The sequence below is a fragment of the Rhinolophus hipposideros genome (assembly GCF_964194185.1).
Source record: "Rhinolophus hipposideros genome assembly, chromosome: 13".
Lineage (NCBI taxonomy): Eukaryota > Metazoa > Chordata > Mammalia > Chiroptera > Rhinolophidae > Rhinolophus > Rhinolophus hipposideros.
The window spans coordinates 23,575,978-23,601,203 of NC_138059.1; the positions used below are offsets into that span (position 1 = coordinate 23,575,978).

The 25,226-nt window shown below is 35.7% G+C and overlaps 1 protein-coding gene and 1 long non-coding RNA gene across 2 annotated transcripts in view; one reads left to right on the forward strand and one right to left on the reverse strand.

The window, feature by feature from the left end:
- Nucleotides 1–12,556, forward strand: part of LOC308506966 — a 39,793-nt gene extending 27,237 nt beyond the window's left edge. Inside the window, exons 4-5 of the long non-coding RNA XR_013994803.1 lie at nucleotides 10,132–10,278; nucleotides 11,188–12,556. This is a non-coding gene — a long non-coding RNA (uncharacterized lncRNA). The remainder of the gene's footprint in view (nucleotides 1–10,131; nucleotides 10,279–11,187) is intronic.
- Nucleotides 1–25,226, reverse strand: part of PKHD1L1 (PKHD1 like 1) — a 148,437-nt gene that overhangs the window by 12,419 nt on the left and 110,792 nt on the right. Inside the window, exons 60-71 of the mRNA XM_081071037.1 lie at nucleotides 21,783–21,886; nucleotides 20,702–20,831; nucleotides 19,818–19,939; nucleotides 18,052–18,142; nucleotides 13,706–13,854; nucleotides 13,501–13,623; nucleotides 12,828–12,939; nucleotides 12,629–12,745; nucleotides 7,076–7,241; nucleotides 4,794–5,026; nucleotides 4,434–4,601; nucleotides 1,865–2,022 (exon numbers count right to left, since the gene is read on the reverse strand). Coding sequence (XP_080927163.1) covers nucleotides 1,865–2,022; nucleotides 4,434–4,601; nucleotides 4,794–5,026; nucleotides 7,076–7,241; nucleotides 12,629–12,745; nucleotides 12,828–12,939; nucleotides 13,501–13,623; nucleotides 13,706–13,854; nucleotides 18,052–18,142; nucleotides 19,818–19,939; nucleotides 20,702–20,831; nucleotides 21,783–21,886 — 1,673 coding nt within the window. The remainder of the gene's footprint in view (nucleotides 1–1,864; nucleotides 2,023–4,433; nucleotides 4,602–4,793; nucleotides 5,027–7,075; nucleotides 7,242–12,628; nucleotides 12,746–12,827; nucleotides 12,940–13,500; nucleotides 13,624–13,705; nucleotides 13,855–18,051; nucleotides 18,143–19,817; nucleotides 19,940–20,701; nucleotides 20,832–21,782; nucleotides 21,887–25,226) is intronic.

Genomic DNA, 25,226 nt, shown 5'->3' on the forward strand with positions numbered 1-25,226 from the left:
AAATTATTAGAGGAGAATCTCTAAATTAAAGAAAGGGTTCCTTTAAAAGATAACAAAGTTCAAAACAAACTCTCAACTCCAGGGGCAGGGGAAACGGGGAACTTAGCAGTGCTCTGTATAAGGTAACCACACAAAAGTAGCTAGTTAATGTTGAAAAAAAATGCTTGAGAAAAATTTGGTAGTAAGACTAATAAAAATCATTCAAAATTACTATCCTCTCTGATTCAATTTTGTTCACTTTTCATGTTTCTATTCCTTACATTTTATGCTATCAGATATATTCATAAAGTAAGGAGACCGACTGGTTTTTGCAAGGGCAGGGACAAATTAATAAGGAATCTAGTAAGCTATGCATAGTTTTGGAATCTTCTTCTGAGATTGTCTACAGAACCTCAAAATATTAACAGTGACATTACTTTGTAGTTACATTCTTATTTTTTAAATTAAAAATATTTTCTTTCATTCAAAAATTCAGTGCCTATCTGACCCAGGCACTACTAATCTAGGAGCTCGCAAATGTCCCTGCCCTATTTGAGCTTACATTCTAGAGTGAGGAGAGAGACAATAAATAATAGAAATAATAAAAAGTAAACTATAAAGCATGTTAGAAAGTGATAAGTGCTATGGAAAAAAGGAAAAGGGAGATCAGAGTATGAGTAATTGGGTGAGCCCAGAGGGGAGGGCTGGTAAGGGTAGGTCTATTGAGAAAATGGGAGTTGAAGAGATGGGAAAGTTAGCCTGTAGGGTAGAATGTTCCAAGCAGAGTCAACATCTGAAACACAGGCCCAGGTGATAGCATGTCTGGTGTGTTGAGGAACAGTATGGAGCCCAGTGTGTCTGGATGAGCAGAAGTCAAAAAACTAAGTGGTGGGGAGATTCTCATACAGCCTTGTAGGCCCTTGTGAGAACTCTGCCTCTTGTACAAAGACCACGGGGGAAATTATTGCAGGGTTTGGTGCAGAGGGGGTGACCTAATCTGACTTATATTTTGAAGGTATCTCTGTGGCTAAGGAGGTGAGAATTGACAATAGAGGGGGGAAAGCTAGAGCAGGAGGAGGAGTTGGGAGGCAACGCCTCAAACTGGATGGTAACCGTGGATATAGTGAGAAATAGTCAGACCCTTGCTATTTTGAACGGAGACTCAATAGGTTTTGCAGAATTATTGGACAGGATTGTGAAAAAAAAAAAAGAGAAGAATCAAGAATAGTTCCAACTGAAAGGACAGGATTGCTATCACCTGAAAAGGGGCAGATGTCTCCCTTTGTTACTTCTCTCTGCTTCATCTCATTAGCATCGTTTCTTCACATTCCTAATACTCTGAGACTTTCAGGTCTCACACTCTTAGAAAAGAAAACCGAAATTACGGGACTACTGCTTAGCCTTATAGTCTTTTCCCACTGATGTAGTACATGTAAAGGTAATTATCCCAGCTGAGTTCACTATATAGCAAAGGCTATTACTGAAGATATTTTAGTTCACATGCTGTGATCTCTGCAGTAAATTCAAAAGGTGTATTTTTGACATATATAAATAATAGCAGCAAGGAAGAATAAATATATAATTCCAGTGACCACTTTTGGATATGCATTCTTTTTATGTAAAAATTCAGGTTTGTTTGCAAATCACACAAATCACAGGACTCACTGTCATGCCTTATATATGAATCAAGTGCATATGGGGGAGAGGTGGCTGGGACTCATATGTGCTCTCAGGCTGATGAAAACGGCCTAGACTAATAGTATTTTCAGTAGTACCCGATGATCCTTGCAAATGAGCTGTAAGGCCGATGATGTTCAAAAGAACAGGGGAGGAGATCAAGTAATCAACGCCAATAACGGAAGAAATTATTTCTGTCTTGCCTCACCTTGTCATGGTCAGTGTTAAGCAACATCAGACGGAGATTCTGAGGACTGGTACCAGTGAAGAAAACTTCATAAGATTTGTTCAGAGCCACAATGCTGTGAAACAGGGACAGTCTTCTCTGGCATGTGTATCCAGCACACCAGCCATGATCCTGTGGGCCTAAATCCACACAAAATGAAAGTTCATGTTCCCTATGATGAATACTATTAGTGCAAAGTCTAGAGAGTTAGTGTATGAAAAGTAAATTGCAAGGATCAAGTTCGGTGTCTACATCCATTATTTATCCACCCATCTATCCCGTGATCTAAGCTATTTCTCAAACCTTGGCTTAAAAAAGGAAGGCAGGGAAAGCAACCTGTCCCTATTACCCTTACTTTCACCTTGCCCAGACCAAGAAGGGTGAATAAATGTGCTGAGGATTTGTATTGGAAGGTCACTGAAAGAAATGGCAGATTTGCGTGTTCCCCACTTTACTAGTCATGTTTGAGCCCAGGTCAAATGATAAGGAAGAAAATGTGTGACGCTTTCTTCCATTTATCAAATGGGAGTTTGGGTGGGAAATCAACTTTCTCAGACTCTTTGCTGAGAAATTAATTAACAGAATTAATTAACAGAAATTAACAGAATTAATTTTTTAAATAGAGCCTGTATTGTATCTGGAAACATGGACATTTCTATGTCCAAACCATTGATTCATTAAGTCTTTCTTTCACTCATTTGTGTGTTCTTCAGTTGATCTATAAGTTCACCAAACTCGTCAGTTTGTTTTTTATTGTCTTTAGTCTTTCTCCGCTGTTATTTTAATAAATTTTTGTTAAAGACTGTGATTATCGGTACTGTTGGAAGGTCAACATCATGAATGCACTGAAGCAGTCTGAGAAATAACACCCAATAAACCCTCTCAAAAGCCAAAAGGTAGTGGACACTTTTCTACCTGAATCCAGACATTTCCAGAAGAGGTATAACTTGACTTTTATAGCAAACTTCTCTATTTCACTTCAGTATTAAAGTGGCTGGGATTGTACATATATAAAACATAGAGTGAGATATGGAATGTTGAATTTTCTTGATGCATTTTATCCATTAGCTTTTCTCAATTTCCTGGCTTACTTGAAATTATTATCAATATTTATAACTGAACTTCAATAAAATTTTAAATCAATATAAACTTCTGAAGCTCAAGTAGAACCTTAATCTTTCCCTTAGCATCCAAAATATAAATCCTACCTTTAAATAAACCTGTTTGTGGGTTTTGAAAACAAACATAAATTTCTGTGTATAAAATGAAAAAATTTAGAGTGACAAAAGCCACCTAGTGTAGGGCATTCCCAAGTTTCAGTGATTCTTTTAACACCTCAATGATTTTTGCAATGCTACTATCATTTACTTAAGCCTTTTCTTTAAATTCACAATCCTTTTAAAATTTAAATTTGTTTTAAAGAGAAATGTCATGTCATTATTGCAAACGGAAAACTTGTATGGCCTTTCTGAAAAGGAAAACATAAAAATAAATAGAATGAAATCTTTCTTCACCGCATAAAACAATTTAAAATCATCTCCATTATTCAATGACTGGACACAATTCTTCCCACAATCTCTGCTTTATAAGGCAGCATTTCAAATGGGGCTGATTGCATATTGGAGCAAGATAAGTGGGGAGAGCTTAAAAATCATGTGACTCTGGGACCTCCCCCACACCTCGATTTAGCTCATTCTATTGTCTTTAACACATTTTTTTAAAATGATTATTTTTGTGGGGGTATATAAGCTGTTTTGTTGAATCTCAGAATATGTTAATACATGTTATGACACGGCGAGGGCACAGAAATCTTTCTGATTCAGGTCGTGATCCTTCATACTTGAAAGACTGTTAAGCCTTCTTAGGGAGGAATCTTGGAGGCCTCAATGCTATTTCAGGTTATACAATGAGTCCCTGACCTCTGTTTTCAGTAGCTTTTAGAAGTTCATCTTATTCACTGAAAAAGTCCTAGACTCCTAAGTTGATCTGAATTCTTATGGAGACTTTGCCTCCCCTCTGTATTAGAGCCACCATGACCAGAAGGTAAGGAACCTAGACTCTGGATCTTGAGATATTCTCGACCAAGAAATCAAGAATGAAAATAGAACAAAACAAAACACATTGTTTTCAAGGTTAAGCCTTTTAAGTAATCATGAAAATGAAAAATGAGTTGGCCAAGAATACTTGTTCTCAACTACTCCAATTACCAGTTTCTTGAAGGCAAATTGTCTTTTTGGAGACACAAGGCTAATTTTCTCTTAAAAAAGGAAACCTTATCATTATAGGTATGAAGATCACTCAAGAAATAGCTTTCTTCCCCTTCTTCTTATTCTAATGGTCAATTTGGAATAACTGTCCTAATTTTCTAATATGGGGAACTGCTAAAGAGTCAAGCATGTCTCTTACACATAGATCTTCCTTACAAACGGGAGGCAAAGAAGTCCTAATGTTTGCTAGTTTTATGTGATAAATAATTGATGAGATGTTTCCATGCATGTAATAAATAGCGAATGCTTTGAGTAACTCTAGTTTTTTGCCACTGAACACGTACCATTAATGAGATCAACATAACCATCGCTCACTATAGCCACCGGTGAGAGTCTTCGAGTTTCTGTGTCAGAATCCAGGCTTTCAATAACCATCATTGCATATTCCATGCCCAAGCACCGATAGCTCTGCCATTCTGGAACGTATTTACAGGTTGAATCTCTAATAATTCCTAGAAACACCGGTATGTACATTTTAGCAATGAAAAGGAATACCTTTGCAAAAGCATCCACACATCTTTTTCATGTTAATGTAAAATTAATAAGTAGAAAACGTGCTATTGGTTGAGTACATAAATCATTAAAAATAAAAGATATATTTTGTTTCATAAATTTGAAGACTAACAGAAACATATCCAACAAACCTTTATAAGGTGCTTTCTCAGTGACAGGAATTCTACTTCCATTTGGGAATGTGAGCATCACCTTAGGAATTCTGTAGTCTCCAATTCCAAACTGGCTATTTCCATTCCATTCATATTCTGACTGAGGTATCACTGAACCAGAATTCCCCAGAAAGGAGCCATCTATATCTCGAAGAAAAGATTTCCTTTTGGCATCACAAACCATGTCTACACAATCAGATGGATTCACCTTACTGTGGAGAAAAGGCGAAATATACGAATACTTAGATTTAGTATCCCTCCCCTGTTTCTAACGGGCATTCGAATATACTTGAATATTTAAAAAGAGAGTATCCAAAAATAATTGATGGATCGAATCTTACTTCCAAAAGGATTCAAAGGGGAACCAAGTAGCATATGTAATTAGCATTGTAATGAGGTCTTTGTTTCCATTGTGTTGATTTGGTCTACTATGAATTCATTAACATTTCAAAAGGACAAGTTATACCTGTGGGATATGAAATTAGAATTCCATCTCGTTATTCATTGTTTTGTTGAAAGATTTCATATTTGTGCACTGCTCACAATATACTAACATTGCTCCACTGAGCAGGTGAAGAGTTACTCTATTATTCAGGACACACAACAACAAAATTGTTACAGCAACAACATTATAGTGGAAACCTCAGATCTATTAAATAATATATAGCATATCTCTCCTTTTTTGCTATAAGAGAAACATAAAGCTATAAATTATTCCTTATTATAATACTGTAATAGTTTTGGAGATGATCTGAGTAAATATTTCTGTAGTTCACGTGTTGTTTTCAAATATGTATGTGCAAAGTGCTTTTGTAAATAAGTCTGTAGGTAGAGTGCCCTGTGGCACTCTTATATTATGGCTTAGGGCTCTGTCTTCCTTCCAGTTCCAGAGAAAGAGAGGCTGAGATGTAGAGTTTTGTTCAAATTAGTTATTGAAGGAGTCCTCTCAAAAGGGAAGGAGAGAAGCCATATAGAGCAAGGGAAAGAAAACGGATCTGACTGTGGTCTGTAGACTAGCTTCTGTCTGATCCCAGGGGAACCAATGGATCATGAATTGCACCCAGACTGGTTCCCACCTGGAGCAAGGGGGCTGGCCTTTTGTATTCCTGAATAAATTAGTCGTTTTCCATGGAATGTAAGAAGGTGGTGGTAGGGAGGGTTTTAGCCTCCCAAAGCTATTCCTGTTTGGCTAAAAGTAATTTTCTGGAAAAGCAGGCAATCTTAGGTAATTATTGGCCAACATTTAGAGCATTTGAGGACTGGGTAAACTGCCTAGTAAAAGGGATCTGAAAGAGTTTCACCAGTATCCCAATAAAAGCACAGAACTCCAAGACATATTTTAGAATGTAATATTTTCTTCATGACCTAGATATTAAAATTATATATCAAATTTGAAAGATTCAATGATAACCAAACAGGAGCTAATAACTTTCTAGTGGAGAGAAGCTCTATCGAGCCAAAGAACACCGCAGCTCAGCAATTATTAAATAAAGAGCTGTGGGATTGTCATCAAAACAGAAATCAGATAAAGTCAAACTGCATTTCTCTGAAAAAAAGTCTATCTAATTAGACAGCATTATACCTTGCCTTTTCCCTATACCAACACTGGTCCAACATCTCTAATAGAAAATTTCCTTCCTCTAACATTCCTGGCGTGTACCTCTTAGGAGGAGCAGCAGCTATTGGCTATATTCTTTTAAGAGTTAGAATCTACGTGGTTCAGCATCTAGAAATATGCTGACATCAACTGACCTTTGTGATTGAAAAGTCACTGTTCTACGTTTCTGCATATTCTCAGTCACAGTGAAAATAAGGATTGACATTTAATTTCCAAGTACATGTTGGAGTGCATGTGATAAGATATTTAAAAGCAACAGGAAACAAAAGAGGTACGGAAGAGAGAAGAAACGATAAAGATAATCATTATTCCTAATGATGATTAATGGAGAGATATGAATGTACAACACACTTCTAATTGTGTCTCTATCTTTTATGTTTAATGATAGCATAATGTGTGATGCATAGAAAAAAACAGTGTGAGAAAATATACATATTTAGGCCTAGCTTCTTTAACTTAACTGAAAACACAGATGAATTAGTCTTAATTTTCATAATGCTGATTCAAATTTTATAGAAATTAAAACAAAATTATAGAAATTAACTTACTTTAATATAGCAGCTTTCTCAGATCTATGATAGGGGAAAAGAGACAATGTAAAACTATAAAGACAGGAAAAGAACTGGGTTTTCATATATTTTACCTTATATCAGGCCTATGTATAAATATTTTTGATTGGTCAGCAGTATCAACCAGCTGTATGTTCTTTACGTGGACTGGATGCTGTAAATCCTCATTTAAAGGGTTAGTAATGAATATCACATTAGTTTCACCTGAACAAACATTCTTAAATCCAACAAATGTTGAACCTAAAATATAAATAATAAAAAAATAATTATTTCCTGTTGGAGATATGGTACAGTTGCATTTCATGTACATTCCAGCAAACACATCATGTAATACTACCTTGACCATGGAGCTCTTACCTTAGGTGGTAGGTAGATTGTCTTACTGTTCATGGTAGATTGTTGACTCTCTCTATCAACACCATTGAATAGTCACTTCCATATTTCTCTGGGCTTAGCCATGTCACTTGGCTCGGCCAATGAGACAAGAGCAATTTTGGCATAAGCAGAGCTGAAAAGTACTGCGTATTCGAGCTCACTGTCTTAGTGCTCCTAGGAATTCTGTCACTTCCAGCATGTCAATAAGCCCTAGCTCAGTCACATCCATTACTCCAGGCAATGGCCATCAACAAACACCAACCATCAGATGGAAGTGAGACTATCCTACACTAATCAGCCCCTTTCCATTCTATAAACTGTTGGAAACCTAATGAATAATCCCAGGTGAGACCAGCAGAAGAACCATCAGCTGACCAAAGCCCAAATTGCCAATCCACAGAATCATGAGCTAATAAATGGCTATTTAAAGGCTCTAATTTTGGGGGTAGTTTGTTACACAGCAAAGGCTAACTGAAACACTATTGTTCTCTTGGGCTTATTGCATATATTGTGTGGTCAAAAGACAAACTTCATTGGATCCAAAACTTATCCTCCATTGTACTTATAATCCAATAATTCAAAATAGAAAAAAAGCAAAAGGTGATTCCAAAAATTCTTAAATCAGTTATGTGCTACCTAGGACCCTTTTTGATTTCATTTTTTCCTAAGGAGACATTGTATATACATGAATTTGAGCTTGTAGACGAGTATTAATAAAATACCCCAGTAGCAGATACTGTTTATTACCTGTGCGGACCTCTTTTACTGGCCCAGGGCACTCATCCTTAGTTCCTCTGAGCATTGACTGCTAACTACTCACAGATGCCCCATTCTCTGAAGAACTGTCCTTGACCACTTGACAACTCTGTCACGTGAGATATTATGCACTCGTCAACACCATCACCATAGGGGTAGCCAGGCCTGACTGACAACTGATACAGAAGACTCCCTGCTTCAAGGGGGAAGGAAACTAAGGGGTGCAGCTGATGCTGCTCAGCTCCCTGAAGTGCCAAGATGGAGCTCGGCTCCAGCTGAGACCATACCCTTGCTTAGCTCCTTCCTCTGCCCTATCCAACTTCCCTCTCTCTTTCTTGTGAGAGCATATGTTCAACAGACCACTTACTTGCACAAGAATCCCATCTCTGACTTTACTTCTAGATTACTTGATTTAAACAGCTAGTACCAGAAGTCGTCCTAAGATACACACTGTAACAATGCAATAATGAATTTAGATAGCTTGCTGGCTAGATGGGAATGAGGAACCCATTACTGGTGGTAGGTGGGGTACTACGAGTCCCTAGTATGCTGTAATAGTGTCATTATTAAAACTTCACCTGTGGTGAACTGGGATAGTATCTAGGTGAAAGGAGATGGATCTGGCTCGTACAGTAACTTTGGCATTGGCATTTGAATGGTACAGGGAAAATAGTAGTTACAAGGAAACTAGAATTAGGCGACTATTGTTGACCATTATTGATGCTTTAAAGAAAATAGAAACTGAGGTGATCAATCATAAATTCACAGCAAATTTCAGGACCTAATAATAAAACTAGCAGAACATTTATAGAGGGTTGAGTTCTCAGCCCTGGCAAGTCTCCTACATCAAAGACCACGTCCTAATATTAAACGAGTGGGACCTTGAGTTAGGGTGGAGATATACAGGAAGATGCACTTGAACCTTAACACGTTAGATTTGCCTTGAATGCTCTAGTTCTCTGTAAGTGGCCCCCTTCTCCCCATTAGAGGATAGCTCTACTATCCCACTTCTCTGAAATCACGCAGAGACCTCAAAAGATGTAAGTTTCTTATAAGGCAAATGCTGCCTTTCTCAGGATCTGTCTCCATCTCCCCTTCTAGCAAACAGGGCAGTAACTAGAGTCAAGTCTCAACAAGGCCTGACGGGGAAGTTCTAGGCCTGCTGTGGGATGAGAGCCATTATACAGGGTCTTGTCCTATAGCTCCTTTGGTGTGTAACCCTCATATCCCATCGCAGGCTCAGAACTTCCCCAGCCAGGCAAGAATCAGGCAAGAATGCTGTCAGGAATCGGGAGCATGTGTCTGGGAGTAAATCATGATGGTGTTGGGTCAAGGGAGACAGAATATAAAGCTAGATAAAGCAGAGAATATCGATATGGATGGGGGTATACTCCCATGTTGCTGGCATGGCTTTTGTAAATTTGAGGAAAATGATGATCCACATTAAGTGAAGTAGAATTGTGAACATTTCCGTGGCAGACTATGGGAGAAGGGGCCAAAAGGCTCTGCGAAATGGGCACGTTGGAATAAACCTGTTATATAATGCCAAGTAAGTCCTTTCAGCTCCACCTGGGGATGGTGCAGGAAGAGGGGTAATGTGGGAAGATTCTCAAAGTGGGTAGAAATTTCGGTAGGGCACAGGGTCCTCGGGTGTGTGTGGAAAGAGAAGTCGTCTGAGGTAAGGACAAACATGGACTATGGGCAGCGGTAAATCACGTAGCTGGTGCGTCAGGAGCCTGGAAGCAACAAGATTGTATGATTGGGGGAAAGGAAGCCTGGGAGAAAAGCATGTGGATGAGACTGTGGGAGGGAACACAAAAGGCATGTTAATGATCAGCAAAGAGCATCCACTGCAGAAGGAGCACTCATAAACACGACATGGCCAGTAGACGTCAGCTCATCTCTGCCCTCAGATACCCAAATTCTTGAGCGTTAGGCTTATGAACTGCGCAGCCTTGGGGTGGAGATGGGATATTGACATGGACTCCTTCTTTCCCAGGTTCATAAAGCTACTTCACTGCTTCACGTCTGACCTGACCACGGCCACAGCGACCACAGCTAAGTCTCCCAAACTACGCTTCCTTAGAAAATGGAGCAGTCAGTTGGATTACCATTGATTACATCAGATTTTTCTACCTTGGAAAGGGTAACAATTTATCCTGGCTGGGATTAATCTGTGTTCCTGATATGGATTTTCCTTCTCTGCTTAGGGGGACTCAGTTGGCACTGCCATCCTGGGACTCCCAGAGTGGTCTAACTGCGTACCATTACCCTGGATCAAAGAACACACTTTTAACAAAGTGCACACATGACAACCACATACTGCAGTATCTGGAAACCATCTGCCTAACAGACTGGAAAATAGTCCTTTTGAAGGCACAGCTAAGGTGTCAACTTTGGACATCTCCTGCAAGAATGTGTTTATTTGCTTAAAAACAACAGCTATTCTATGGTGCCGAATTCTCAAAATATAGGAAAAAATATGGGTATTGGTAACAAAGGCTTGGAGGAGGAATAAGTTTTGTTCACCAGGAACCCTGAAAGCCCACTTGGAAAATTTGTGTTTCCAATCCTATAATTTTAGGTTCTATGAGTCTGGATCACTTCCACAGTGGAAGTATTTCCACCAGGGGACATAGTAAGGAATCCAGTAAACTTAAAGCTGGGCTTCCCTCATGGTCCTTTGGGGTCCTTGTCAGCGTTTACCATTTATCTGGGGTGACTGAGCCTGATCATGCAGAGGAAAGGCTACTCTACATAATGGAGGCGGGGAGGACTGTGTCTGTCTCACATGACACTGGGGCTCATGCCCAGTGCGGACTGTAAATGGGCAAGCACAGCAGTCGTGGCCCAATAAGGGAACAGTAACCAGAGCTCATATCCAACAGAGCTGAGGGTATGGGGCAGGCAAGCCACCTTGACTAGCAGAAGTGTTAGTCCCGGAGGAGGGACATTTAGTAAGGGTGATGGAGGAGGGAGATGATGATTGTCATTTACAGTCCTGGAACCAGCTGTGGCAGTGTGACCATTGAGCTTCTTTTTATATTTTTCCCAGAAACTGTGACCATCCAGGACCCTGGAGAAATCATGTCTTGGAGGAATAAACTTAACAAAAAAAGCAAGTGGATACAAGCAGTCCAAGGAATGGGTAGAAATGGATACAAGCTAGTGCACCCATCTCCCATCTCTTGGAGTATTGAATGCTAACAGCCCGGAGCTGCCCTCTTTTCCAGAAAATTAGCCTTAGGCAAATAGGAGTCACATCACTCAGGAAATTAAGGCCCTTCTCACGGGGGGAGGGGGGGGGCAGCTGTAATCTAACTTGAGGGTACAAATGGCAGGAACCTTCCACCTAAAATGTGAGATCAACTTCGTGGTAATTTACATTCCAGAGCTCCCCAGGGGATCAAGTGAAACTATTCTCCAGCTTTTGACCATCCTTGCTTAGCAACTTCCTTTGTCCTACTTTGACTCTATGCCTTTCTCCTGAGAGCATTTCTTCAAGAAAACACAGAAAAATCCTCCTCTACGGCTCTGCTTCTAGGGAACCCAGCCAAAGACAACAATCATTCATATATTATCTTTTGAGACTATGTCTTATAAAAGAGCAGTTATTTGTGTTCCTTCAATAAATTTTATTTATAAGGGCCCATTTCATAAGAATATTTTCATTCCTGTATGATATTTATAATATTTCAGAGCATATTCTTTTATTTATTGAGAAAAATATATGTTCACCTGAAACCGATGTAGCATGTTAAATAATTTTTGACAAGAATATACTCATTACGAGTAACACTGAGTTACTTGTAATGATCATTTGTTTTGCATTTCTGGGACATGGAAGTTATGAGAAACAATTGAACTTCTTTCTTTGAGGAGACACTGGTTAAAATTATCATAAAAGGAAGACTTGCTAAACTGAAATAGAGAATGACACAGTGTATTTAATAGAGAAAATGTCAATAATTGCTATGGTCACTATATTAATTTATACATAATCATTTTACATTTTAAAGGAAGCAGCCTGGTTCAGTGAAAAAGCAGTGAATTTTAAGTCAGAAGATATTGATTCTAATCCTAAATCGCCAATAGCTGTGGGATTTCAGCAAGATTGTATGAGTTCTTAAATTACATGAGTTTAAATGTCTTCAGTTGTAAAAAGCAATAATAATGTGTAACCCTATTAAATGAGAAGGCTTTTACAATTTATAAAAGCTAATTAATATGAAGTCACTATTCCAGTATTTTTTCTGTTGTAGAAAAAAATTTAAATGTCGATTCTTTAATATAGATGAATTTAATATAGATGAATTTTGCCAGGAAACCATTCTTGAAATTGACTCTGATGTCTGATTTCTTTGCTTGTCATATTGAGCAGGTTCCTATAAATCATTTTTTTTACTAAAGTACAATGAAACATTATTAGTTATACTCTATGTATCCTTTATAGCACTTAATTGAGTAGATTTGTCAAAGACTTTGTTTAAACTTGCCTGAGACTTCCAACAAGCCACTGATGGCATTGTAACTCATGATCCCTGCGTGAGGCTTCCGGGGTGCCATGTTATGTGCTGAAGCAAAGGTAGGCCAGCAGATCCCACTTCTCCCTCCTTTTACAAAAAAGAAGAAAGTTAAGGAAATTTTAAAATGTACTCATTATGAACACCAAAATTAAAGCTCTAAAAGTTTCACCTGATGGAGGTCTGGAACTCCGATGGGCAGCAGAAAGTTCAATATTGGGATCATCATGAGTCAGGACATCAGAGCAATTAAATTCAGGGCTACTTCCAACAATTAATGAGCTCTATTAAAAAAATTCAAACGGTACAGCTTTAATAATAGCTTTTGCTAAAGGACAATATAATAATGGGTAATTCTGAATTCAACTGCAGCAAAACAAAACCTGTAAATTTGTGAAGTGGATCATTCATTAAACCAAAATGAAAAAGATGTGATTTCTGCCCTGAGTGGAGCTACACTCAAAGTGGGAGGGGGAAGACAGACACATAAATAACTATATACAATGACATGTTCTGTTTCTAGGATAGACATATGTCCAGGAAACAGTAGGAATAAGAAGAGGAGGGAGTGTCACTACATCCTACGCTGGTTCAGGGAAAATATTTATAGACAGAATGAAAATTTAACTAACTGTGGCAAGACTAGCAGATGATAAGCAAGAAGAGGTGAGGGAAGCAGGGAGGAGAGAGAATAGAGAGTCTCCTGGCGGAAGATAACGAGAGCAAAGGCAGGAGGTTTGGGCTAGCCAGGGGAGAAGCCACAGAGATCATTTGTGTTAGTCCTTCAATAATTTACCCTTCTCAGAGTTGCTCTTTCTCTTTGTGTGACTATATTCATTTCTTACCTTTATTTGTACTGTCTTACTGGAAGTTTTGTGAGATACAGCAGCTGGCATGTAAATCATTGAAGAAATGGCCATTCCGTTGTCAACCAGGGTCACATTATAGATGCGTACACTCTCTGTGGTCTGTAATACAAACTTGTAGGTTACACAGTACAAAATACAATCATAAGAGAAAATAAACAATCACCATCTTGGATCAATTTACCTGAAAATAAATTCCGTAATCCCAGCACATCCAAATGGTAAATCCCTGTATAAGAGAACATCCTGGAAGGCCGTCCTGGTTCATATAGACACCATATAACCCCCCATGGGCTTCATTGTCAAACCACTTTTCCAGGGGATTAGACTGACCTTGGAAAGAAATACAGAACCAGTGAATTAACATTAGTCATATAGTTTTATAAGCGGTATTTGTTAAACTTAAAATTCTTAAAAAAATTAAATATATAATTTCAATATAAATTTTAACAAGATGATCAAATAATTTTTTTATGGTTTGGCCATTTATGATTTACTCTATGTAGTATTTACTCATATCTTAATTGTCCCTTCACTGTTACTCAGAATAATTGTATGCTCATTTGCAAAAGTTTGGTTTAGTGTGAGCACCCTTAATTTATAATCGGATTAAACATGAATTTCATTAGAAAGAACATGAAGTTGGATTCAAACAAGGCTGAACTGGAAACTCAACGATGCCACTTGCTGTCTGTAAAATGCTTCCCCGGCACACCTTTTTGCTGTTTCCTTCTGGTCATTCCATTTTCAAGGTAAGTGTCACTTTCTTAGAAGGCCCTCTCTACCTACCTCTCCACTTAAGAAAGTGTCACTTTCTTAGAAGGCCCTCTCTACCTAGGTGATTCAAAGTAGCACCTCAGGCACTTTACATGGAAATTAAATATTTTTCATTTAATATTTTATTACTACATGTTTGTGACTCATCCATCTCCTCTCTCCTATTAGAATATAAGCTTCGTGAGAGAAGACACTGTGTCTAACTCACTCACCAGTCCCAGAACCTAGGAGGTAATGCAGGGGTAGCTGCTAATTAAATACCATATTTTGCCATGTATAATGTGCACTTTTTTGCCCAAATTTGTGAGGGAAAAATAAGGGTGTGCATTATACATGGGTAGTACTAATTCTGTATCTATATAAATGTTTTTAATTCTTTTATTTATGCTTATGAGTTAAAAGTATAACTCTAGAAGTCAATAACAATATCCATATACAAAATAATACCCTGGAATATGATAATTGGTTTTGTTAAATTTATGACGAACTTGCAAGGACAAAGAGTTCTTGGCTGTCTATAATGTGTAAATATTGTAAATTTGTTACCGGTACATCAAATTTCTTGTTCCTTGTATCTGTTCTTGTGTTTTGTAATTATTTGTTACATAAAGTTTCTTGTATCATAATATGTTAAAAAAATAAATGCTAAAATTCCTTTACAATACAAAAACAAGTCCCTAGATGTAAACAAATAAAAATTTGAATTAAAATATTAAAATGAAAGATTTTATTTCCCTGAAAGTTTGGGCCAAAAACATGGGTGTGCATTATACCGTGTATCCCCGAAAATAAGACCTAGGCAGACAATCAGCTCTAATGAGTCTTTTGGAGCAAAAATTAATATAAGATCCGGTCTTATATTATATAAGACCCTGTCTTATAGCAAAATAAGACTGGGTCTTATATATAGTATAAGTACAGTATAGTATAGTACATTTTTCACTGTAATATAAGACTGGGTCTTTAATTAGAATAGAATAGAATAGAATAGAATAGAATAGAATAGAATAGAATAGAATAGAATAGAATAGAATAGAAAAGACCCAGTATTCTATTCTATTCTATTCTATTCTATTCTATTCTATTCTATTCTATTCTAATTAAAGACCCAGTCTTATATTACAGTGAAAAATGACCGGGTCTTATATCAATTTTTGTTCCAAAAGATGCATTATTGCTGATTGTCCGGCTAGGTCTTATTTTTGGGAAACACAGTACATGGGAGCGCATTATACCTGGCAAAATACGGTATTTGTTTAATTAATGTATTCATGATCGTGGGAAAGTTGTGTAATCTTTTCACATGTCAATTTCCTCACGTATAAAAAGTTTCAATGCCTAATTTGGGATTGTTTCAAAATGAAATGAAATAACCCACATAGAGTGCCCCAATTAATGAAAGCTACACTCATAATGTGCAGGATAATTGAAGTAGATTTAAATGAAAGTTTTACTTATGCCCAGATCAGATCAGTAACCTTAATAACTTGAGGATTCCTTATAAAAAAAACAGCACTATCTCCTAAATTGTAATTATTCCCCAAGGATCTGACTTTTTCATATCTTCTGTTACTTTTCCCTTTTCCTAGTCCTTTGAGATTGACATTTTACTTATGGTCTGCCTGGTTTTTATTTTGTTTCCTGTATAAGAAGCTGTTTGCATGTTTCTCCCTCGGTTCCTACAATGTGTAGCTCCATGGACAAATACAGCTCCACTCTAGGACCCAGTGTGGGTCATCACCCCCTTCCCAGCACCCCAGCCTCTCACTTGTCTGGGAGATGGACTGTATAAGTTGATGTCCCATTCCAGGAACTTAGACCCTTAATTCCTGTGTAATGTTTCATATTTCAATTGCTTCAAATCCAAAAACTCCTATAGACACTCTCAATTATTTAGTAACATCAATATAATCAGTGAAAAATGCACTATATGACATTACATATTAGTAAATATTCAATATTCACAGGTCATATTTTGATTTTCAAAAAGCCACAATAACATTCCAAGAGGTTTTAGAGAAATTACATATTCTTAAATTTTAATCAAAGAAAAGCCACTTGAAGCTGTCGGGAACTAAAATATTTAATAAGAGCATATATCAAGGACTCAGTTAAATCTGTTAGCAAAACAACAGTTAAATTTGTTGTTTTATTCCTTCAAAACGTATTTTGCACAAGAATAAAATTAGCTCAAGTCCAGTCATTTTTAAATTCATAGAAGAAAATGCTGATTCAAAGAATCATTACAATGAGATACAAAAAAAACTGTAAAAGGGGTATGAATTTTTCAGAGAAAATGCCATTTCCTTTAAGTTTCTCAAGGGGTAAAGCCTATAGTTCTACAATTATTTTACTTTTTTGATCTAATGATTCGTTTATGTAGTTGAAAAATCATGAGGTTACAAAAAGTTATACAATATTAAGTCACCAGTCACCCTGTTCCCACTCACCTTTTTCATTTTGTGTTTTTATACTCTATTTCTTTATGTAAACACAAATACCATACATATGCCTGTTTTCTTCCCTTTCTTCTACACAACATATTATATACGAAACAGTTTTATACCGGGGGGGACAAAAATATATATACACTTTTTAAGAGATGTTATCTATGCTCAAGCAGTAGTTCGCCATAATCAGAAGTGTCTGGACACTGATGGTAACCACCTTGAGCACCTCTTGTAATTGCAGAAGTCAAATGTGACTTGTATTCATCTTTTGTTATCAATATATATTGAGCATTATAATTAATACTGTTTGTTTCCTTTCTTGAAATGTGTGTACATTTTTTGGCACCCTCTGCATATACAGTATTGTTCTTCAATCACCATTTATCACTTTAGAATATCCTGGATATTTCTTCATATCAATACATAGATATGTATCATTTTTTATTTGTTTTAAGAGGGACCTAGTGTTCCAATGTTTGGATATGTGTATATATATATATATATATATATATATATATATATATATATATATATATATATATCTCCAGGATATATCTATATATCTCTATATATCTCTATATAGCTTTCAGTTTTCTACCAGTACAGACAACACTGTGATGAATAATTTCGTTCACAAATCTTTTTCTAACTGCTATAGAGGCAACTGTTAGTCAGATTACCACAGTAGAAATGCTGAGCCAAAAGTAAATGTCCCTATAATTTTGGTGGCTATTGCTAGGTTCCCATCTGTAGGGATCATATCATTTTGGCCTTCAACCAGCAATGTGTAAATGTCCTGTTTCCCCACAGCCTTGCCAAGATAGCAGTTGTGCAGTTAAGTCTTGATTTTTACTCATCTGATAGAAATGTGTCTGAGAACTGTCTGTTCATGTCCTTTGACTTTTTCATGCTTGCAGATTTTAACATGTGAATAGTCAGCATTTATTCCCTTAAAGAGGAAGCATAAGATAGTGGCACAACCCTATAGACATGAATCTCTATACTTAAAAGTTTTGTTCTTGTAAAGTGGTAGTGGGATGAGGTACTCACTGTCCCAATACCAGCCAAACAAAGAACTGAAGTTGCTGTTCGAGTTTTGGGATCATGCACATGGAAAATAGTTATCCTTAAAAGTTTATTCATTTCTCTAAAGACTCAATGGTATCTTGAAGTAATTTTGTTGAGTTCTTTCAGTGTCCAGGAAGAGAGATTACATATTGAACTGACACATGGTAATTATTTATTTCTAACAAATCTAGACAAGTTGTTTCCTAGTTTTAGTGACTCTATGCCAAAGACTTACTTGAGCAAGGTTCTCCATCAATGCGGTATCCTGCCCTTCCAAACCCAGCCACAACGTTATTTTGTAAGATTGTATTGGTCCCTCTATTTATCTAGTACAATAATAAAGAAAATGCTTTGGGTCAGGCTCTTACACAATAATGCAATTAGAGCAAATATTGCAACAAACATAGGAAAACTAGTTAAGACTACACTTTCAGGAGGAAAAGTTTAATTCATTATTCATCCCATTCAAACTTCCATTACAATTGAAGCATTAAAATTACCTTAGGTTCTTCGTATAAAACCATAACTAGATAGTATATCTTAGACTTTATTAGAAAAGTATACTAAGAGATTTTTTATTTCAGTCACAAATCCACTTGATGTCGTTCAATATTTACAAGCCATAGACCAAATTCCAGTATTATAGCAAGTTTACAAAGATTTTATCACATTTTTTGGTTATATTCTACTACCAATTTGATTCATTTAAAAAAGAACAACTATGGCAATTACAGTGTACCACTAAATTCAATAGAAGCATTCACTAATTTAAATAAAATCTGCTATAATAAAAAACTGGGTTAGCACATGTGTTAAGTAATCATTAAGCCATTTTATGAGTCAAGTCAAAGTGGTAGAATATGAAAAGTATAGAGCATAGAAGGTTTAGTTCTTGCCTGTGGTGTCAGCAAAATGGTTAAAACTTCAATTATTTAAAGTATATTTAAACTTTAAATAATATATATTTTTAAATATATATTATTTAAATAGATATACTTTATATATGTTCAATATATTAATATTTAATATTAATATTAAATATATATTATTTAAATATATATACTTTATATATATTTAAAGTATATTAAACGCCTTTATTTTTAAAGATTATAATAAAAGGTCAAATGGAATTCATAAAAGTAAAATAAGTACCTTTGCTTTCAAAAATACAGATAAAGTTTTGGAATTGACAGTTGATTATATTCTAACATCTATTAATAGATCAAAAGAGAACATCATTACCTCATAAATGTATACTGAGCTCCAGGCTTTCAGATCTTACTTTAAGGTGATTATTAATAGTTCAACAAAAACGAAACACAATCCTATCCCATCTTTCAAAGAGAGCTATTTTCAATTCTCCTTTGTTCCCATGGTATAGGTAAGTAAAATAAAAACAATAGGAAGCTATGTTTCCTCCAAATATTTTCTCTTTACTTTCTAGTTTCTTGCTTGTAATCTCACTCCACATCTAAATAAAGACCAACAGTAATCGAAGGAACTTCATGGTCAGCAAGAAGGGTCCAATAAATAATATTTGATAAGGGTATATAACCTTGCATAGAGAATTGTAAGCATTTTAGATGAGAAAGGGATTTTAGAGATTCAATAATCTATCATCCTAACTTTCCATATTAGGAAGGAAACTCAATTCAGGGCTAAGTAGTAATATGTGCAAGATATTCAATCAATTAGCAGCAGAGAGACCTTGAACCACAACTTGAAAGCAATAATTAATGTTGGAGAAGCAAACAAATAAAAGAGCTATTTAAACCAATTAACATTAACACAAAGAAAAGTCACCAATGGCTGTTGGAGCTCACAATATCTTTTAAGAAAGTTCATTCACTCCTTCAATTAGCTCATTTCAGTAGTTCACCAATCTATATCTAAGCAAGAAATGGTTTTCAATAACATGTTGAGATTCACAGTTTCTACAGAAATCTTCACTAAGGAAATTATAATTTTGTATAATTATAATTATAAATTTGTTCACACTACCTCAATCGCTGCATGCCAGAGAGTAGAACTAAAATCTTTTCTGTTCTGATAGGTTCCTGGCCAAACTGAAAGTGCAACCAAGTTTCCTCGGACTCTGTTGGCCTGCCCCCATATTCTTATACCTGGAAAAAAAATAAAATCCCCCTCAAATACATATGCATTTGTAATAAGCACTATGAGGAATGTCTTCCTTTTTTTTTTTTCATGAGATTAGTTTTGTGGTTTGAGCCTGACAAATGAACCCCTTATATTTTAGAGTAAGCCCTCTGAACTCTTTGATAGTAAAACTCTGTCTCTTTAATAGACTACCTGACTTAGAATCTTCTGGGGTGCTTCTTAAACATGTGGGTTCACAGGCTCCACCTCAGATTTTAACAAACACAGAAATAAATTTTGAACACATTAAATAGGTTTGTATTATGCTTTACATTGATATTCAAGAAAACATAACCTCTTATAATCGAATATAACTTTTATCTAATAATAACCTTTATTTGAATAATCTTTTTGACTGACATGTGAGGTGTATTTTAAAAAGTCACAGCAATTTAAACTATTGATGATTAGATAACTCACATAAAATCATGGTTGGGTAAATAATTTTTCTTGTCCAATATGGTATCCATTGCCAATGTGACTACTTAAATGTAAAGTAAGTACAATTATCTTAAGTATAATCATAATAAAAAATCCAGTTCCTCAGTCACACTAGCCACATTTCAAGTGCTCAATGGACACATGTGATTTAGTAATTACTATATTAGCACAGATAAAGACTATTTCCATTCTTACAGGAAGATCACCTGGACAGCATATCCCTAGAGTTTACAGATAAGATTGTCTCAGAAAGACATGTTATTTGGACCGAAACATTATTATAATACCTTCCCCCACTGTAAAGTGAATGATGTTATCATCTATGTCCAATCCATCTGTTCCAAACACACCAATTGCTGGGGAAAAGCCATGGTGAAAAGCACAGCCTCGAATATAAGATGATCCATGTTCTTGAATCTATAAAACATGAGGATTTAGTGAATGTTTTAAAAATAAAATGAAAATGTATTTAAAGAGACAAGTTAGAAGTAGATGACTTTCGGGAAACAAACTTTGATAAATAAAATATGCAATTTACATTTCATGAAAGATGATTTCCCAGCAGGTCTTTTAATCCTGGGAAATTGCCACATACCTTGAATTTATGATTAAATAGAGCAAAAAAAAAAGTATGCTTATTTTAAATGCAGATTAAAAATTCTCAAGTACTTTTCTATGCATTTATATTCCAGTCATTACCTATATAATGCCAAAGTACTAAAAGTTATTTTTCAGAATAATTTACTGTATGATGAGCAGGGATTTCTTTTTGTTTAATTATGAAAGTTGATAACACTAGTGAAGGGCATACAAGTTAAATGTCTATACGGAACCAGTCAATGAGTAGGTTAGGGGCTTCAGTTTTACACCTACAAGATTATTTTTTATTTCCATAAGAAATATGCTCTCTCATTTTTCCTGTATCACCAGCCATCTCAGAATATTTACTTTCCCACTTTTGAGAGAGGCATGGATACACAGACATGCTTTTCATTTGAGAAATGTAAGTAATACTCACTTTGTTTAATAGAAACTGCTTGGGAATATTTTTGGTCATTGCAAAGTAAAGTGGAGATGTAAAATACTATTATACATCTTCAATCCTTTCACCTTTTGTGTTCCGTTTTCTATGTTGTTTTTTTTTTTTCACCGATCTTAAATGAATGCATGAAATGAGTTCGTATGAAATGCTGCTAATGAGTCTAAAAAAGTTACCAGGAAATGTATCTAAGAAATTCGTTTTACTACATTAGCTTATTGTCTTAGTAATTCTAAGATATGGCTATTTAATACAATTAAATCAAAATCCAATCAAAATTAAAATATTTTACTTTGAATACGTGCAAATATTAAAAATAAAGTACAAACCTGTCCTAGGTTAAGAAATGTTACAGCATATCTTGGATCTGTGCTATCCCTGAAGCCTTCTTGACCACTGTGATAAAATTCCACATTACTTATTCTTGCATTTCCTAGGGGAAAGAGAGAGTTAATTTTTTTTTATTTTGAAACAGGATAAAAAATGTTTTGAAGAGCTACAAAAGTTGTAATTTTCCAAAGTACAAATTTGTTTTCAACTTTTTCATGGAAATCTCAGTTTTTCTTTTCTTCTTTAATAAAAGTGAGGCAGTATATCTGAACTTTTTCACTGCCCCCCAGAGTCCTTTTAGACATTTTTCCCTAATAACTCCCTCCACATAAAATTTTAATATCACAGATATACTATATACCTGTTAACATATGGTGGTCCTTTGGAGGGCCACAAACCATTGTAATACCTAAGGGTTTTTTCATCCCCCAAGAACTAATTTTCACCCCCGTGGCAGTGACATTATCCACATGCATGACATGAGATATAATTTACCTGACATTTCCATTTTGAGAGCTTTTAAGGGCATTATCCTTACATAATTTCTTCCAGAATATGCATTGCTATCTAACTATCTGCTCATCAATTTGTCATCAGTACCATCGAGCTGACAAAAGCCAATTTCCTAGATTCATAATAACAGCAATAACAATCCATGAGAGATTACTCTGTGCCACATGCTATCCTAAGTACTTGACAGGCAATGTGTAGTTTAATTCTCAAACAACATCCTATGAGTTATGAACTCTTATTATTGCTATCTTCTATATAAGAAAACTGAGGCACAGTGATTCATGGCTGGTAAAAAACAGCTTTTGTTTCAAAAACTGGTATCTAATAAAATATTCTAGAGAAGAGAAACTTTGTACTAGGAGGTAAAAGCATAGCCTGTGAGCCAGAGATTGGCTATATGGTGGAGAACAGAAGATTGATAAGAGAGAGACAGAGAAGAAATGATGACTAAGACCAACTGGGCCTACAAATGCCATAGATGTATTTCCTTGACTTAATATCACAAAATAATTTATAGGAGCAAGGAAAGGTTGTCATGGGAATAGGGTCCATCATAGGACTTTTAATGAGACAGACATGAATTAGTATCCAATATCAGAACAATTTCACAGCTCTAATCATCTATATTTCTTTATAATTAAAAGGGAGACAATATTTATGCCATAGTGCTATGAGTATTAAATGAGATAATATGTGTGAAATGCTAAGCACAGTTAAATGCTAAGCCTGGAATCTTGTGTCATGACTATCGTTATTGTCAAGATATCACCATCAGTTAAGCTTCTGTTGCCAGAGTCTGACCAATAGGTAGAAGTTATGGTGGGATATCTACTTGTTCAATATAAAGTTTTTCTAAAATTAGAGCTATTGCAAAATGGAATGGGCAGGAATGTGAACAAGTGAGGATCTCCTGAAGCAGTTTCAAGTCTAGAATAGATGATTACTCATTGTACCCAGATTGGGGAATTGAAATATCATCTTGCAATGAAAAGAACCAGGGTTACTTAGAGGAAGAATTTATTCCCAGTCTCAGGAAAAAAACATTTCATCATGTGCTTGCCATATCAGAAGGTGAAGAAGCTAAAAAAACAATTAGTCAAAAGGAGAACTCAGGCATTCGCATGAAAAGGTTCTGAAGGTCGGTGTGAGGGCATTTTCAGTATCAATGAGACCAACAATCACAGTGGATTACAACATATCAAATATGGTTAAATCCGTGGATCTCAAAATGATACTAAAAACAAAACAAATAAAAACTTCTTGTCACCTTTGAGGATGCTTGGGAACCAATTCATTATTTTGAAAATTAGTTAAAGAGGGGAAAGAACAAAGCATTTTTCCTACATTTCCTACATAGACTGTCCTTCAGGGTAGACAAAAAGTTGTCCAGAGAATCTTCTCTTTATAGAAGTATTCTAGATTATAAATGAGGAGGGAATGGTAGAAAGAAACCATAACCATTTTAAACCTCAGTAATTTAATACAGGCAATGATCATTAATGACTGCAAACATCACAAAAGGAGAAATAGTGGTACATTATGTGCTTACTAATGGAAAAACACACTACCAACTATATAGAATCATTGTCTAAAAACTGAGTCTGATCAGTTTTCTGGTTCTAGACTACATATGCCAAGAAAATACAAGGGAGATGGGAACAACTTAAATTCTAGGGATTCAATAACTAAATTCCAGACTGTTGGAAACACTAGAGGACCTAGATGACATAGCTCCTTTTCTCAATAAATTGCAAGGAAAAAGAAATGAATCAAAGAGATTTAAGATTCATCACCAACTGCAACATGGATCTTATTTTGATCCTGATTTGAACAAAGAAAGTGCAAGGGAAAGGAAGTAAGGCTTAAAAAAGAGGGAAAGAATGAACAAAGTGGGAGAATGCAAAAAAATTATTTAATGACATGGAATTATTATTAACATTATAAAATTTGAGACTTACAGGTGTTTTTAAAGAAGTCTTTTAGAGTTACATACTGAAATACTCCTAAGTGAAAAACTATGTGGTTGCTTCATTCACAATAGCCAAGACATGAAAACAGTCTAAGTGTCCATCATCAACAGATGAATGGATAAAGAAGACATGGTATATGTATGTATACATGGAGAAAGGAGGAACTCTTACCATTTGCATCCATATGGATTGACCTTGAGGGCATTATGCTAAGTGAGACAAGTCAGACAAAGACAAATACTTATGTGGGGAATCTAAAAAAGCTGAACTTGTAAAAACAGAGAGTGGAATGATGGTTATTGGGTGTAGGAAGTGAAGGAACTGGGGAGATGTTTAAGGGTACAAGCATTGCAACTACTAGATAAGTAAGTCCTGGAGATCTAATGTACGGTACAGTGATTACAGTCAACAATGCTGTATTATAAACTTCAAAGTTACTAAGAGACTAATTTTAATTGTTCTCACCACAAAATAAAATAACAATTATGCAACGTGATATAAATGTTACCTAATGCTATGGTAGTAATCATATTGCAGTACATAAATGTATCAAATCAACACATTGTACATCTTAAATTTACACAATGTTATACGTTAATTATAAAAAATATATGTGATTGCTTCAATAATCCAGGGACTTGAAGAGTGTGGGTGGGCATATAGATGAAACAATACTGGACAAAGTTGATAATTGTGGTAGCTGGTGATGGATACATTGGAATTCATTATACTAGTTTCTCTATTTTCAGTGATTCTTGTTTGGGTGAGAGCCTGGGCTAGCTGTTCCATAAGGTCATAGTTCATTTGATAATTCTTATTGTCTATGAAGATAAAATAAGTAGGAATACATAATAAGTAGGAAGATAAAATGTTAGGGATTTAGTTTAGGAAGGTAGCACCTGGGGTACATAATCCCACCTCAAGGCTTCATTTTCCCATTTGTTAAAAATAATACATCAG